The following is a 17,765-nucleotide window of genomic DNA, read 5'->3' on the forward strand; positions in this document are numbered from 1 at the left end:
TACTAGCTGCGTGACCTTGGGTAGGTTGTTTAACCTCTCTGTGCCTCGGTTCCCTCATCTGTAATATGAGAATAACAATAACCTATCTCCTAGGTTGTTGTGAAGATTAAACGAGTTAATATGTGCAAAGTGCTTAGAACAGTGTTAGGAACGTGGTGAATGCTGTATGCAATTTTGCTTCTACCACTGCTACTGTGCAGCTATCATTGAAGCATCGCAGGTGAGAAAAAGAGGATCAGACACTAAATCTGTCATCTTGAAAGTAGCTCAGCAAAGGGAATCTTCCCAATGGATTCTATTCTACTTGGAGTCAATGCTTCCAGTTATGGCCACCGGTGGGAAAAAGACAACACAAAATTCAAATCAGAAAGGTTTACTTATTTACCTTAGATTCGACTTTCAGAAGCTCAGGGTGTTTAGAAATCCATATGTGTAAGAAAATACATGGATCTAATAACTACTGATGGATCATAAACAGCCACTCATGGGACTCCACACTGTTGAGATTGTTATTGACGGAGGACACCAGGGTGTCCTTGACAGTGCCCAGAAAAATTGCGCTGCCACGCAAAACAGCCTACCCATACATTACAAATATTCCTCCTTCACGATGTGATTTCCACATTCCCTGCAGTAAGAATATTTTCTCCCCTTTATCATTTTCACAAATGTCTACTCAGTAATTACCTGAGTTCATTTTTATGAATTTCCACTATTTTTCTTTCCAGCTTCTGTGACTGCTTGGGGAAAATCTCAAACTCACTGATGTAATTCTCAGGATGCTCATCAGGATCGTAATCACCAAGCTCAGCTGTAATGAGTGAAAAAATAAAGAGACAGAGAAAGATTAAAAACAATAACATGAGCAGGGTGCATATGGAATGCCTCCTGCCATCCAAAAGAAGAGGCTGGAATAAACTCACCCAAAAATATGTATCTGTACCCAGAGAAAGCCTGAGTGTCTAGAGGCTCATATTCCAGTTCAGATCGAGCTGTGTGAGCTTGGGATCTTGAGAATCTTCTCTGGGTCTCGCCTTCTTTATCAGTATAATAAAGGATTTAAATTACTGTTTTTCAGTGGGGACACCATTGGCATTTTGAGGGCTGAACAATTTTATTATTTCAGATTTTCTAAGGAACTGTAGGACATTTAGTAGCTCTACCCTTCAGGTACTAGATGCTAGCAGCATACCCAGGCACTGTGACCATCAAAACTGCTCTCTCCCAGAAGTTAGTCAAAGAATACAGGATTTCAATTAGATAGAAGGAATACATTCAAGAGAGCATTGTACAACATGGAGACTATAATTAGAAACAACGTATTGTATACTTAAAAATCCCTGAGAGGGTAGCTTTTAATTGTTCTCACCACCAAAACAAATGATAAGTATATGAGGTAATGTATATGTAAAGCTCGGTTTAGCCATTCCACAATGCATACATATTTCAAAACATCAGGTTGTATACCATAAATATATATAATGTTTATTGATTTAAAACGTTTTACATTTTTTAAAAATTTAATGCCCCTGCCCCAGTATTTCCAAATGCTCCCTAGGATAGGAGGTGGTACCACCTTTAGATGGAAACCAGTGGACATTCCTCAGGGTTCCATTCACAGCTAATATTCTCTGGGTCAGGAATTCCCTGACTGGAGCTGCCTGCTCTGAGGCTTATGCAGGTGTGGCTTATTCATTGAAAAATCACTAGAAGGAACCCAGCGGGATCGCACTTAAAAACAAATTGATTGCTCTTGAAATTAAGGAGTATACATCTAAAACAGAAGAGCATACTAGATTAAAGTTGTTGCTGGATTCTAATGAGAAATAAAAATAAAATCCTAAGCCCCCCAACAGACTGAACATTGCCCCCACTTGGCCAAGAGGCCCCAGAGAACCCTCAAAAACTGAGTTCCCAGACATGATGAGGTCAGACCTCATTATACCCCCTCCCTCATTAATTGCTATTAGGTTTCCTACACCAAGGGTTAAACAGAAACTAGCCCTTCTGAAAGACTGCACCACTGATATCAACCAATTGCCATGCTGCCCCTCCCTTTTGTCGTTTTGACACAGTAACTGATCAGCATTCCTTCCTGGTAAGAGACCACTGACTACAAAGTGGTTCTGGCCAGTCTATGGAGGCTGTGCACAGAGGGCCCTTTGTGTCCTCTGCTTCACCTTTTGTTGTATAGGCCTTAATGATAATACATTTACATGTTAAGTCTCCACCCAAAAGTGAACATGGGATGCATGTTGCTTATGTGCTAGCCTACTATGCATGCCTGTGCCTTCCTTTTGTGAATATTCATAGCTCCTACAATAACCTGTTGAATATGTATACTTGGCCACCCCATTCAGCATAAATCTTTGTCTTATTCTTCCCACCCTTGAAGTGCTTGTTTCCAGCTTCTGGCCAGAGTCTACGTTTCCCCACCTGTCAGAATGGCCACCCTGCAAGCTGCAACCCTTTGTGAGAAATAAAGCTCTTCTTTCCAAATTTATGTACTTCATGATTCTTCAGCTGACACTAACAAAGGGCACCTCCAGAGGATCTTCAAGGGTAAAAAGAGAAATGCCTACACATCTCTGAGCACCCAGAAGGCCAAGCAGAGATGGGTGTGTGAACCACAGCATGGAGGGGCAAAGGTGATGTCTGGCATCAAGAATACTTTCTATTGGTTCCACAAGCATGCTAAGGAAAATGAGCCAGAAGAAGCAAGTGTCTCTGGAAGAAACAAAAGATATGGCCCAGGAGAGTAGACTAAAGATAGTGGGAAAATTGTATTAGAAGAACCTGATGACCAATATGACTTTGAAGTAGAAAAAAAATTAGTATGCCTTGAGTGCATCTGAAAAATTACATCCAACTCTGTAATTTGTATCCACTGTCCCTTCATTGTCACATCATCCAATGACTGGAAAAGTATATAACCAGGAGGAAATCAAAGCTCTTTAAAGCTTCTGGACAAAATTCAAATTACAGAGTTCTTAAAACAACCTAGAACATAAACCACAGCGAGGGAAGACTTCTAAAATAAGACCTAAAATACTTTCAGTCACAAAGGGAAAATTGATTAATTTGATCATACCAAAATTAAAATTTATTTCTGTTTAATAAAGGACATCAGAGTCAAAGTAATAGAGAGATGACAACTTGAAAGAACATATTTTCACAATCTAAAGCTGACAAGGACTAATATCTAGAATAAAGAAGAAATCCCTACATATCATTTTTTAATGGACAGGAAAACCAATAGAGAAATGGTCAAAGGATAATGAACAGACAATTCAAAGAAGGGGAAACCCTAAGGGCCAGTGTAGGGACAGATGCTCAAACTCATGAATAATTAGAGATATGCAAACCAAAACAAGATGTTACTTTATACCTATAACATTGGCAATAAAACTAGGAAGTTGGCAGAGATACAAGAAAACAAAAATACTTGTGCACTGCTGAAGGGTGCTAGATGCATGTTGCTCCTCCAGAGAGCAAGGTGGGAGTATTTAGTCAAATATTATGACCTAGCAATCCCATTTCTGGGCATTTTTCCTAGAAAAACTCTAGGTGCAAAAAAAGGATATGTTCAAGGTTTTTTTTTATGACAGCATTAATCATAATAGTCAGAAGTTGGAGGCAACTTGGGTGTTTATTGTTAGTGGGACAGATAGATAAGTAAAACATGGAAGACGCACCCTTTGGGACACTCTGTCACAGTTAAAATCAACAAAATAAGATGTACGTATGCAATATGGACAGATCCCAAAAGCAGTGTTCTGAGCGTAAGAAGGAGGAAATACAAGGAGTCCTATAGCATCATTTAATTTATGAAATTTAGAAGTATAGACACAAAAAACAAAATTAATCATTTTATAAGGATGGATACAAAGACAAAGATATGTATATGAACCCAGCGTTGCCCTTAGGAGTGGAAATGGAGAATAATGGAAAAAGGGAAATCAATCAATCAATCCATGGGCCTAAAGGGACCAATGATGAGAGGTGGGCCATAAACTGATGATTAACTCAACCTATGTTCCAAAAGAAATACACGTAACGTGTCCACCTGTACACACATACACGCTTGTGCCCCTGTGAGCTAGCTACAGGCATTAATATTTAGGAGATGGACGATCCCAGTGCTTCCATTTTCCATAGGTAATTTCCATAGGTGATGGGACAATGGACCACCAATATGAAACTGGGTCATCTTCAATGCAAATGTCAGCTTGCAGAGTGGTTGGTGAGGGAGGGTGTCGTTTTTCAGGGTGCCCTTTTCTTTCCAGGAAATCTTGTGAGATATTATAGACTTGCAATGCTACACACTGCAAATGTTAGAAAGGTTAGAGAAGAAATGCTGTGAAGACTGCACTGGATTGCTGACAAGATTAACACTGTCCCCATCACAGGCCCTGCTCTCTGATTCCCTAAAACTTGTCTTTAACTCTGACCTCTCCTTAAGCAGAAGGCAGGTTTTTTAAAATGAATAAAGATTTCTAGCTATTCATACCAAGAGGAGTTGGGTAAGCAGCCACGGTTCTCCCTCCTGCTCATGACTTGGAAGTTGAAGTCGTGACAAATGACATACAACTGGAGGCCCTGCGGTTTGAAACCAGCTCTAGCACTTTTCTAAAAGGATTCAATTCTAAGAGAAAAATCCAATGAGTTTGAAGTGAATGGGTGAGTAAGGTCAGAAACAGTAAGTCTAAAAAGCAACAGGCTTTCCCCTGGTTTGGAAAGGACTCATTCCAAAAGAATTTGAGATGCAGTACCTTTAGCTCCAGGGCCAACTCCTTCAGGAGCTTTCCCTGACCCACGCTTGCTAAGTCAGGAGCCCTCCTGGGACACTCATAGCAGGGACCGGGCCTGTGTGTTCCTCCATCTAGCCATCAACGCAGGGTCACAATGGCCTGTTTCCTTATCCATCTTCCCACAGGAACTTTGTATTGCCATGTGGCCCCCTAGCAACTGCTCAGGAAGTATTTGGAGAACACATGAACAAATGAATGAATGAGGTAGTGATACCATCCCAGCAGGCGTCCAACCAATCTTCCCCATAGTTAAATGAATCAGGCACAATCATTTAACTAAACGTTAAATGAATCAGGCACAGTCATTTAACGAAATGTTAAATTTAACTAAACGTTAAATGGTTGTGACTAATTCAATTAACCATGGTTAATCAGGGCATGTTTGAAGCTTCAGTATATTCTGAGTTTATTAAAAACAGTCAATCAAGCCAGGTGTGGTGGTGCACACCTGTAATCCCAGTTACTTGGAAGGCTGAGGTAGGAGGATTGCTTGAGGTCAGAGTTTGAGACCACCCTGGGTAACATAGTGAGATCCTGCCTACAAAAAAATACAAAACCTGTCAATCACCTGGAGTTTAGGCAAGTGCCCCAATTCATTTCAGGCAAGTGCCCCGATTCATTTAACATATTTAGTGGAGAATCTGCTGTGTGCCAGACACAGGAAGAGTGCTGTGAAAAAGCACCCAGATCCTACTCCCATGGAATTAGATTCTATATAGGAGGAAACGCACAATAAGCCCAAAAACAACTCAAGATCTAAGTGTTTGCAAGAAAACACAACAGGGCTCTGAGAAAGAATGACGTGCAGGAGGGAGCTGCTTTAGCTCGAGTGGTCCAGGTAGACTTATCAGAGGAAGTGACTTCAGGACTGAGTTCTGAATATCCAGCAGGAGTCAAGATTTCTACAGGGGTTGAACATACCAGGCAGAGGAGATAAGTTGAATTCCTCTGTGGTGCTGTTTTGTAAAAGGAACAGGAAAGATATTTTTACCAAGGAAGAATATAAATAGATCCCAAGGATTCTGTGTTTGTTTTGCAATTTGTATCATGAAAGAAAATGCATTGCATGTCTTAAATATGCTCGTTGGATTCAGTATGTACAGGCAGCAAAACTCCAGGTGATTGACTGGTTTTGTATTCCTTGTGGAGACAAGGTCTTGTCTATGTTGCCCAGGCTAGTCTCAAACTCCTGGCCTCAAGAAATCCTCCTGCCTCAGCCTCCCAAGTAGCTGGAATTACAGGTGTGCACCACCACATCCAACTTGATTGACTGTTTTTTATAAACTCAGAATATACTGAAGCTTAAAACATACTCCTTGAAAGAGCGTTAGCAAACAAGACGATGAGGGGCGACAGTGCCTCCTGATTGCTAATCACTTACTCCATCTTCCCTATTACTCTGTAAGAATAAGCAGTTCTGAAATGCCCATCTATATCTGTATTTGTGAATGACCTGCAGTGCTGCCGAAGTACTCACCCGAGAATCAGACCTTTATGAACCACTTTTACTCAATTTGCTATAAATGACCACAGACAGCACTGCATTTGAGAGCCAAAAGGTCTTTTTGAGGTCTGCCAGTCCATTTCCCACTCTACTTTCTCCACAGTGTCTGTGTGAGTGTGGTCAGTAATAATAGCAATGAGGGATAAAATAGGGCCCTGATCGTCTGGATGGAGGCTCCGTGGCTTTATTTCAAACAGAAAACAGGATGGCGAGCTTTCCATTATAGATCCATATTGAGCGTGTCCTTGGAGAATTGATGGTAATTCACTAATGCCTAAATGCATTCTGAAATCCTCATATGCTGGTCTGTTGCTTGGATTAGTATCGATTCCCTTGTCTCTTACCTAAGACAGTGCACCCTAACTCAAGATGTGCAGCCTTCATCATGGAGGAAGGGAACTATGGGATTTATAGTCCTTTCACTCCGAGGTAAGAGAAGCAGCTTTCAGAAACACATTCTCTACCTCAATGTCGGTGAAAGGGCTGTTTCCCATCACAGTATCAACCGTAGTGCTTTAAATGGGAAAATACCCAAGGGTTTTAACACCTCTGCCAAAATCTGCTATCCAGGATGAAGCTGTTCCCAGGGAAGGGGGTGAAGAACAACACACACACCCATTTCGGAATTCTCAGAGAGACCAAACACACCTGAGAAGAGGATCAAAGGAACTATTTCACAGCACAGAGCATCCCACAGGGAGGGCGGTGGGCCACAGGGGAATCCCCAGGAGAATGACAGGTTTCTCAATCAGTGACAAGCTCAGTGTTGTGGTAGGCAGATGTTCATCACCGATGACCAGCTAATGGCCCATCAGAAGCTCCTGTGTTATTCCAGATCCACTGGAAGATTGACATAGTCATCTCTCTCTCTCTCTCTCTCTTTCCCCCAGCCCTGCCTTCTCTCTCATAAACATGTCATTAATGTTCATGCTACCAACAGCTGGATCATCTGAGTCCCTCCAGCTGCCTCTCAACTGGCCCAGGGGAACAGAACACCTGAGCCATTTTCACTTGGGTGTTGGGCCCATCCGTGGCCATATGGTGCCTCAGGCCCTGGAGGCCTCCTTCCCTCAAACCACTTTCCTTACTAGGTGGAAACATTCAGAACCCAACCAACATCAACACATTAGCTATTTCCCCTAGGGTTTGTTCAACTGGAAAAAGAACAGTAGTCACTTCTAATGGGCCTGCGCTACCCCTGGCCTGGTGCAGAGTGGTCTCTGAAATCACATGGCCAGGAAGGGAGGATGACTATTCCATTTAATAGATGAAGAAACTGAACCCTGAAGAGCTTAGGTAACTTGGTAACTTATCCATGGTGAACCATCCAGGAAATGGGAAGAAAGATTCAAATGGTGGTGTGACAGTGTATGAGACTTGTGCTCTCCTCACCACGCCCACAGCTAGAAGAGCTGAGGAATTAGACATGATAGACATGTACGTATGTATACACATACACACACGAATAGATAGGATGGATGGATGGATAGATAGATTAGATAGATAGATAGATAGATAGATAGATAGATAGATAGATAGATAATAGATAGATAGATAGATAGATAGATAGATAGATAGATAGATAGATATACACAAAAATGCTAGATAGATAGATAGGTAGATAGATAGATGATAGATAGATAGATAGATAGATAGATAGATAGATAGATAGACAGACACAAAAATGCTTCCAGGGATGACCCCTTTGTTTAACACCTATCTTCCTAGATGCAAATTCCCCCCTCAATATGTCCATTAGGCCTCTCACCTAGCATTTGGAACTGAGAACATACAATACCCACATCCCTTCAGAGCTTCTTATAAACCCACCCATTCCACATTCCAGCCCCTTTGAAAGAGAGCTTCTGACTCTGACTCATGGGATCTTGAGCAACTCTGTTTTTGCAGAGACTCCTGTGAACATCTCTGCCCAGCCTTTCACCGGGACCCCACTGGCTTGGAAGGGAAGGTGAGTTGGGGTTCTGTTGCTATGTACCCAGCCCTACATGGTCTCCAGCCACAGACACAGGCAGGATGGCCACGGGTGGGAGAGAAGGGAGGCTTGAAACAGCCGGAGCTCCACAGTGCAATGGTGGCATGGGTGAGCTGTGGCCAGACTTACCTTGAACAATACAGGCACCCAGGTAGGCAGCATCAGAAAAGGAGCACAGCAGGCGGCCATGAAAAATGTCCCTTTTAATCTGAAGGTATAAAAGGTATCTGCAATACAAAAGGAGAAATGGTCACCCTAACTTTTGGCTGAAGTCTGGAAGAAGTAGGATTGTTCATGCTTAGCTCCCATGGTGACCAGAGCTTTTCCCAGCTCTAGAGACTGGCTTAGACATGCCCAGCCCTTTGTAGAACAAGCAGAGGAAAGCTGAGAGGGGCCCTCTGAATTCAGAAAATCAGAAGTGTCTGCCGAGCAGATCTTATCAGCCTCCAAAGCTGAGCAGGCTCGGCCTTTTCAAAGAGGCACGAGAAGAAATGAGGAAAGCCACAGGACCCAGTGGCCAGAGCTCCTGGCAGCAGCTCCCGCACGAGGACAGCCATGGCCACCGTCATCACTAGCTGCATCTCAGGCACATGCTGCCCAAGCTCTGTTTCAAATGGAGAGCCAGGAAACGGACTCAATCCGTACATAAGGCCAGCCTCATCATTTCTTAGGGGCAGAGAGACACATTAATCAACCTCAGACAGATGCAGTTATTATGAAGCCAGAAAGGCAACTAACTGATTCACAACTAGAGCTGTCATCTGTGTAGAGTCTCCCCACTCCAGGGATGGCACACTCAGATGCCTACTGAGGCCAGGCACACAGTGGCCTGTGACACGGGCAAGTCACCTTTGCTGGTGCAAGAAGTGCTGGAAGCAGGATGGGACACAGCAGCTCCCTAGAAAGGGGGCAGCCACCGCACAGCTCCAGCCCAGTGCTGCCACTAGAAAAGCACTTTGTCCAGTTTTTCCAGAAAAATAGCAAGGTGGGAGGCAGGCAGCAGAGCAGGGTGCCAGCTTGCAACCCCTGGCTCAGGCTCATTTTGTCCCTGTCCTTTCTGTTACTCCACACTGATCAAGCTCTCTTCCAATTTCCTCATCTTCTCAAGGTTCTTTCATTCCAGGCTCAGGCCTGGGATCTGTTGTTTCTGAGCAGAGTAACTTTACAGATGTGTGCAGATTCTTTCCGTGCTTCCTTTAGAGTTTAACTCTCAGAAACCAATGTTTTTTCTCCTTCTCATCTTCTTGGGGGTTTGTGGGGAGCATCTCTCAATCAGTCCCAGTTATCACCTTGTGAGGTTAATTTTATGTGTCAACTGGATTGAGCCATGGGATACCCAGATATCTGGTTCAACATTTTTTCTGGACGAGGGTGTTTCTGGAAGAGATTAGCATTTGACTTGGTGGACTGAGTAAAGCAGATGACCCTCCCTAGTGTGAGTGGACCTCATGCAATCCATTGAGAGACTGAATAGCACACAAAGGCAGAGGAAGCTGAATTCACTCTGCCTGACTGCTTGAGCTGGGACATCAATCTTCTATCCTCAGTGTTCCTGGTTCTCAGACCTTCAGACTTGGATTGGAATCTACACCATTGACCCTCTGGCTCTCAGGCCTTTGAACTACACCACTGGCTTTCCTGGGTCTCCAGGTTACAGACAGCAGATCATGGAATACCTCAGCCTTCATAATCACGTGGGCCAATTCCTTATAATAAATCTCATTATGTATGAAAGGGTGTGTGTGCATGTGTGTGTGTGTGTGTGTGTGTGTAGCCTATTGGTTCTATTTCTCTGGAGAACCTCAACTAATAAACATCTCTAGCGCCCAAGTAATTTAATCTTTACTCAGCCACAGGAAGAGCGACATGCGTAATCCCCATTTTAAAGGCAAAGAAATAGAGAATCAGAGAGAGTGATTAGTGTGCTAAGGTCACAGGGACGCTGTCAACCCCAGAGCACTGGAGCTTACTGTTTCTGGGCCATTGGTTCACTGAAAGCACACTGGATCCATTGAAGGAATCAGTGGCTCACTGATGTTTTCCTTCACTGTATCTTTGTCTAACATCTGCTTTATGCTGTGCACTGTGCTGTGTGGGCACTGGGGGCATGGTGGAGGCTCAAATGACAATCTTTGTACCCAGTTTAGTATTAAATTGTGTGGAGAGGATAAAGGCAGTCCCTAATAAATTTCTAATTTGGAGTTTGCTATGCATTCTGTCAAAGGAACAATATTATACTCATTGGGTAAGGACTCAGACTAGCTGCCTAATCTAGTGCCTCTCACACTTTAACGTGCACATGAATTACTTGAAGAGTGTGTTAAAATTGATTCTGATTCAAAGGGTCTTGGGTGGGCTTGAGATTCTGTATTTCTAATAAGCTCCAGGGGGGCCGGGCATAGTGGCTCACGCCTGTAATCCCAGCAATTTGGGAGGCCGAGTTGGGCGGATCACGAGGTCAACAGATGGAGACCATCCTGGCTAACATGGTGAAACCTCGTCTCTACTAAAAATACAAAAAATTAGTCGGGCGTGGTAGTGGGTGCCTATAATCCCAGCTACTCGGGAGGCTGAGGCAGGAGAATCACTTGAACCCGGGAGGCAGAAGTTAGAGTGAGCCAAGATCGCACCACTGCACTCCAGCCTGGGTGACAGAGCAAGACTCCATCTCAAAAAATAAATAAAAATTAATTAATTAATTAATTAAGTTCCAGGGGATGCTGTGGTGCAGCTCCATCAGCCACACTTTGAGTAATAAGGTTCTAAACAAGTGGGCTTCTGGATCCTACCCCAGACCCAATGAAATCAGAATCTAGGCCCTCACCAAAACTTGTACGTGAATGTTCATAATAACACTATTCATTATAGCTAGAAAGTGAAAACAGGGCAGGGCACAGAGGCTCACGTCTGTACTCCCAGCGTTTGGGAGGCCGAGGCAGGCGGATAGCCTGAGGTCAGGAGTTCCAGAACAGCCTGGCCAACATGGCAAAACCCAGTCTCTACTAAAAATACAAAAATTAGCCAGGCATGCTGGCTCGTGCCTGTAATCCTAGCTACTTAGGAGGTTGAGGCAGGAAAATTGCTTGAACCCAGGAGGCAGAAGCTGCAATATGCAGAGATCACACCACTGCACTCCAGCCTGAGCGACAGAGCAAGACTCCATCTCAAAAAAAAAAAAAGTGCAAACAAGCCAAATGTCCCCCAGCTGACGAATACATAAAAGAAACGTGGTATTTCCATACACTGGAATATCATCCAACCATAACAAAAATGAAATGCTGAAGATGCTACAACAGGGATGAACTTTGAAAGCATTATGCTAAGTGAAAAGACGCCAGACCCAAAAGGCTACACATCGCATGCTTTGATTTATATGAAACAACCAGAATGGACAAATCTATAGAGACAGAAAACAGATAAGTGGTTGCCAGGAACTTGGGAGAAAAGAGAATACTGGATGACCACTTGGGTGCAAAATTTCCTACTGGGGTGAGAAAAATGTTTTGGAATCAGATCATGGTGTTAGTGGCACAAATCTGTGCACATACTAAACTGTATACTTCAATATCTGTCAAAATAAACTATTTTGAAAATCCAAATTGTCTTAGAGTGGTGGTTCTTAAAATTTGGCATGCTTCAGAATTACCTGGAGGGCTTATGAAAATAGATTGCTGGACCCAACTCCCGGAGGTTTCTGATTCAGTAGGTCTTGGACAGACACCAAGAATCTGCATTTATAACAAGTTCCCAGGGGATGCTGACACTGCTGGCCCAGGGACCTCACTTTGAGGACCGGCCCTAGACTATTCAGAATAGCAAGGTCACACAAATGCTTTAAATGATTAAATCTTAGCCCTTTTTAAGGACTGTAAACTACCAGGCCAAATACCATGAAGTTTCTTTTCTGTATATTCAATGTATGCATCAAACATAAAAGCATTTCTTTCTACTTTTTGATGAGTTTGGCCATGAAAAATAGTTTCAAATAACTATTTATTGATAAATGAGAGGCTTGGGTTCTAATCCCATAACTCAGAAATCAATTTGGCAAGAGCTTCCTGAGAAAAGAAAAGCAGCTTTCACGTCAGAGTTTGGGGCTGTGCCCATATCAGTGATCTCAGGAGATAATCAAGAATTACTGTGGATTCAACATAATCCACTGAGTCTTGTAAATGGTTTCACATTAAGGATGCTCATTTTTTTTATATAATAGCTACCAAAAAATAATGCATCTCCCTTTAGTGTCATTCCTGCATAAAAAGATTAAGCAACAAAAACCCATGAGGGTCTGAGTCATAAATTATTGTGCTGCCATTAATAAAATTGCATCTCTACATGGATTGGAAGATGGTTCTTCTAAAAAAAATTAAAATCAACATTCTTTTGGTAACATTCAATTGTATAGAGCATTTACAAAAGCCCCAGAAATCTAAACGATTGTAAGATGATTGCTTAAATGGAGAGATAAAGGATAAAAAATGATTTCAAATATCATTTTTGTGGTTATTTTTATTATTTTGTGTTTTTAAATTTGCCTTTTTCTTAACATTTCTTTACTCTTAAGCATGGTCATGAATATGATCTTAACTTCTCACATATTAAATTCTTCTCAAACTTTAGATTAATCTTATAATAAAATAACAATTTATCATACAAGAAAAACTAAATATCTTCAAGATAAGAATTCAAACCATAAGTACCTGGGGCATTCCACAGTTTCTCAATTCGTTTAGAATTCTAAGGACTGTGTTGACTAAGAAAAGTCCATTTCTACTTGTATAAGGGCAGTGGAACATCTTAATTGCCTTTGGAAACTGAAAGGGTCACAATATTCCACTATTCATACCTGAGCTATTTAGTCAAAGGAAGGAAAATGTTAGCAAATACAACTGAGAGGGGCGAGAAACTAGGGTTATTAACTGAAATGCTGTACTCTTTTACTTTCAAATAGGACTTTTTTCAACAACAAAATGTCCATCCTTAATTTATATTGTGACACATACTCAATTTTTATCCTCCAGACAAAATTATAAAGAGAACAAATGACAAAAGTGAGGCATTAGGATTTGATGTGATCTTCCTGATTACACTGTTAGCACCCTGAGGGCAGGAAAAACAGCTTGCTCGCTCTCTCCTCTCTCTCTCTCTTCTCTCTCTCTCTCTTTTTGGCAGCTAATTCAGTCACTGCCCCCTGGGTAGTAACAGCAAGTGAGAACAAATTTATCAAATAAATAATTAAAATTTTCAATCCAAAATCAGACCAAGGCTACATACTATACCATTCCATTTACATGAGATGTCCAGAATGGGTAAATCCATAGAAACCAAAAGTAGATTAGTGGTTGCCAGGGGCTTGGATGGGGACTAGGGTGGAGAATAGGGAGTGACTTCTATGGGGTACATGGTTTCTTTTGAGGGTGATGAAAACTTCTAGAACTAGATGGTGGGGAGGGTTGTCCAACACTGTGAATGTACTGAATGCCACTGCATTATACACTGTAAAGTGGTGAGATACATTTATGTCATGTGAATTTTACCTCAATGAAAAGAAAAAACCAGGCCAGATTGCAAAATCCCAACCACTGCTTATAACGTCCATTATCTATTACCCTCGTTTCCACACACACACACCCTCTCTCCCCATCTCCCATGCCCAGCACAAACCTTACTAAATGACTGTGAGGAAATTAATAATAGAGAGCAGAACCATCTGCTCCCTCCCAAAGTCACCTCCATGCCACTAATGGTCAAGCTTACCAGAGACCCTGGATAATAACAAGGAAGCAAAATATCCAAGAACCCAAAACCTCCCCCTGCCAATGATCAGAGCAGATTACACTTGCTTTTCTGTTGCATCTATCTGTACCTAAGCAGCTTATTTTGAGAGATGATTATAGCAAGTGATTTTTGTGGTCACCAAGCCAGAGCCTCATCTAGAGCAAAGCGCACAGCAGCGCTCTCTCCCATCCTCCTAGAATCCTGCTCACAACATGTGCCCAGGTTATTCAAGGAAGCCAAACCCCCAGAAGGTACGCTGAAGCTGTAGCCCCAACAGAGGGAGGTGAGAAGGGAGGAGGTCCAAGGACTCAAAAATTCGGAGAGTTGGGCTGAGAAGAGTCTGAGTGGAGGGAAGCCTGCCTCCCAGTCGGTCATTCCGCAAGCGGAAGGCAGGATGACAGACAATGCATTCTGCCAGGCGATCTTTTCCCTCCCAGAAAAGCTGAGATCCAAAAGATAGATTAGGGACTGTACTGGGTATGAATTTGCCCATGTCTCTAAGACAGACGCCTCCTGTTTATTTTTAGCACCCCACTGTCAGATGTTTTCAGAGAACACCTCCCCCATCATAGCCAGTGCTTTTTTCTGCAGTTAATTACACTCTCAATGACAATTGTTTTTTTAAAAAATCCCAAAACAATTCAGTGTAAGAGAAGCATTCCAAGCAAAAACGCTGAATTCCAAGCTTGCAACACTGAGACGGTCAGCTCTAGACAGGAGGCCCATCTAGCCTGCAAGACCAAAGAGATTCTGGCTGGTTAAAGGCGCACGTTAAACATACAAACAAACAAAAAATACCTTGTGAGCTCTTCTTTAATCTTCAAGGGTTCATGTGGGTAGAATTTCACTCTAAAGCACATGGTGTATGGTGGATGAGCTGAAACATCATAAAGAAAAGGCATGAGAAAAGCAGCAAAAGACCATGGCCTCAAACACACACGGGAAAGGCAGCCGTGCAGCCTGACAGACTAGCCTGGGGAGTGGGGGCCAGGAGGGGGTGATTGTTTTGGAAGAAGCAGATATGATGCCCAAGAAAACAAAGCGACAGCAACAACAAAACTCAAAGAAAATGCTTGACAGGACTCCCAGAGCAAATGTAGAATACCAGCAACCCAGTCAGTGAGCTCATTTTTCCACATCACATCTCGCCTTCATTCCTTCATTCTCTCCAGCACACAGCTCCAGAGAACACTTCTCTTCTGATTCTTCCCACCCCTTGTGACAAACAAATTGCCCATAAGCACCATTCAAGTTGCTGGGCTCACAAAAGATTTTTTTAGCCTGTGAGGTGGAAAAAAAAAATGTCACTGCACATGACTAGTTTTCCCAAAATGATGGTGCCTCTGAATTAAAATTAAGGTTTAAAAGATGGAGTCAGCCATGCAGAGATCCTACTTTGCAGATTTTTAGTATTATCTATCTATAAAGGCAGTCACCTGTATGAAAATAAACACTGTTGGCCGGCTGGTCGTGGTGGCTTACGCCTGTAATCCCAGCACTTTGGGAGGCCAAGGCAGGCAGATCACCTGAGGTCAGACCAGCCTGACCAACATGGAGAAACCCCATCTCTACTAAAAATACAAAAAAAAAAAAAAAAAATTAGCTGGGTGTGGTGGCACATGCCTGTAATCCCAACTACTCAGGAGGCTGAGGCAGAAGAATTGCTTGAACCCAGGAGGCGGAGGTTGCAGTGAGCTGACATTGCACCATTGCACTCCAGCCTGGGCAATAAGAGTGAAACTCCATCTCAAAAAAAAAAAAAAAAAAAAAAAAAGAAAGAAAAAGAAAGAAGAAAAAGAAAAAAAAGAAAAGAAAACAATTTTATAACTTTCTGGTTTCCCTGAAGGGAAAATCCTATGTAGGCTGCAATTCTGGTTGAGGTTCATGATTCTGGAGTGTTCTGATTTGCCTCAAATATCCAGAACTCACCCAACTAATGGGGATTCTACAGGACTTCCAAGATCTTCCATTATAAGATCACTACCGACTTGTAATATTACACTGATAAATGCATACCAGTGTAGTGAGATGCATTCAGATTTCAGTTAACATATAAAATGAACATCTTAAATCAAGGAAATAAAATAGTTAGCATTACTATTTCCATGGATTGGACATACCACTCATTTGCTTCTGTATCAGTAAAGCTACTTGGGATCAGTTCTCAGTCTACATCCAAATGTGAATATGAAACAACATCCTATTTTACCCAAATTCATATTTCAAGATACGCAGGGGTTAAACTGCCATCCAATTCTACACTGTCTGGACTACTCCAGATGTAGACGAATCCTTTACATAAGAAGAGCCACAGGGTTCTTGAATATGAATGTATAATAAGAATAATTTAATATGAAAAACAATTATTAAAAAGGATTTGATAGCATCTAAATTACAAAAAAAAGAGCAGCATCTTGCTGATGATCTCAGCAGAGAAAAACTGATCATACACACACACACACACACACACACACACACACACACACTAGAACTCTTTTCATTCAACGCCCTACTTCCCTACCAACAACTAGCAAAATTCTTAACTGAGATGAGTGCTCCTAACCTGATCCTATGTTCCCAAGATTTAAGAAAAGAACCTCTTTTTTCCTGAAGCACTAGGAGAAAATAGATACCTTCTACATAGCAAAGAAAAAGCTTAGAAAAATACATCATTCATCTTTAATGATATCTAGAAATTCAGTTCTAATACAAAATAATTTATCTTTAAACATTTCCCAGCTTTCTTTTAAGTTTGTTTAAAGTACCATCTTTAATAGAGATAGATAGAGATAGGTAGATAGATGATTGATAGATACATGATAGATAGATAGATAGATAGATAGATAGATAGATAGATAGATAGATAGACATGCCATCCTGCTTCATTATTCACTTTGTCTCTAATCCTGCCCTATCTGTCTCTGGTTCGTTCCTATCCAACTTCATTACACCCCAAATTCTCCAACCCATATTAACAACTTTCATCTACATTCTTCCCCTCCTTTTGCCATCCTCACACAAATATATGCCAACATGATTATATTATATATGTGGAGAGATTTTTAATTTATTCTAACAAAATAAGATAATACTGTACATGTTTCTCTCACTTTCCTCACTTAACGCTATATCCTGCCCATCCCTCCAGGATAGTAGATAGAGATCTCACTTAATGTCTATAATAACTACAGAATAGTTCATATTATGAATACACCAGAGTGTACTCAATTATTCCCTTTTAATTGTCATTTAGGTTGTTTTCACACTTTTGCAATTCAAACTATTCTACATCAAACCATATCCATCCTTGTGCACAGATCGCTATATGCTTGTATTTTTATTTCTATAATATAGACTCTCAAAAGTTGAATTGTTGGATCAATAGGTATGGGAAAATGTTTTAAAGAGAGCAGAAAAATTAAGTCCCCTGACTATCAGCAATTTATAAAAAGGAAGATCACAGAAAATGGCCCCAAACGAGAGCTGTCCTTTCTCTCCTTCCTGAAGCATTAACTTCTTAGTGTCGTAAGTTGGCTTCAATAAGCATCGGAGCTCCTCAGATACAAATAGTGACTCACACTTGTTCCAAAGGATCAGGCAATGAGGCCCACAACTGCTCCCCAGTGCTCTCCTTGACTATGTCTGAGTGTAGGAAGCCTTCCCACCCAGTTCTCCTCAC

The 17,765-nt window shown here is 41.8% G+C and overlaps 1 protein-coding gene across 8 annotated transcripts in view; it reads right to left on the reverse strand.

The window, feature by feature from the left end:
- The window catches only part of FRMD3 (FERM domain containing 3), a 416,465-nt gene that overhangs the window by 91,924 nt on the left and 306,776 nt on the right, over nt 1–17,765 (reverse strand). For all 8 annotated transcript variants that reach the window (XR_010148706.1, XR_010148705.1, XM_016961023.3 and 5 more), the window contains 3 exons: nt 14,885–14,963; nt 8,438–8,535; nt 688–811 (listed from right to left, as the gene is read on the reverse strand). Coding sequence is in view for 6 of the 8 variants with exons in the window: in XM_016961023.3 (XP_016816512.1) it covers nt 688–811; nt 8,438–8,535; nt 14,885–14,963 (301 nt within the window). In the remaining 2 variants the exon portion in view is untranslated. The remainder of the gene's footprint in view (nt 1–687; nt 812–8,437; nt 8,536–14,884; nt 14,964–17,765) is intronic.

This window comes from Pan troglodytes, chromosome 11, assembly GCF_028858775.2.
Source record: "Pan troglodytes isolate AG18354 chromosome 11, NHGRI_mPanTro3-v2.0_pri, whole genome shotgun sequence".
In the NCBI taxonomy this organism is placed as follows: Eukaryota; Metazoa; Chordata; class Mammalia; order Primates; family Hominidae; genus Pan; species Pan troglodytes.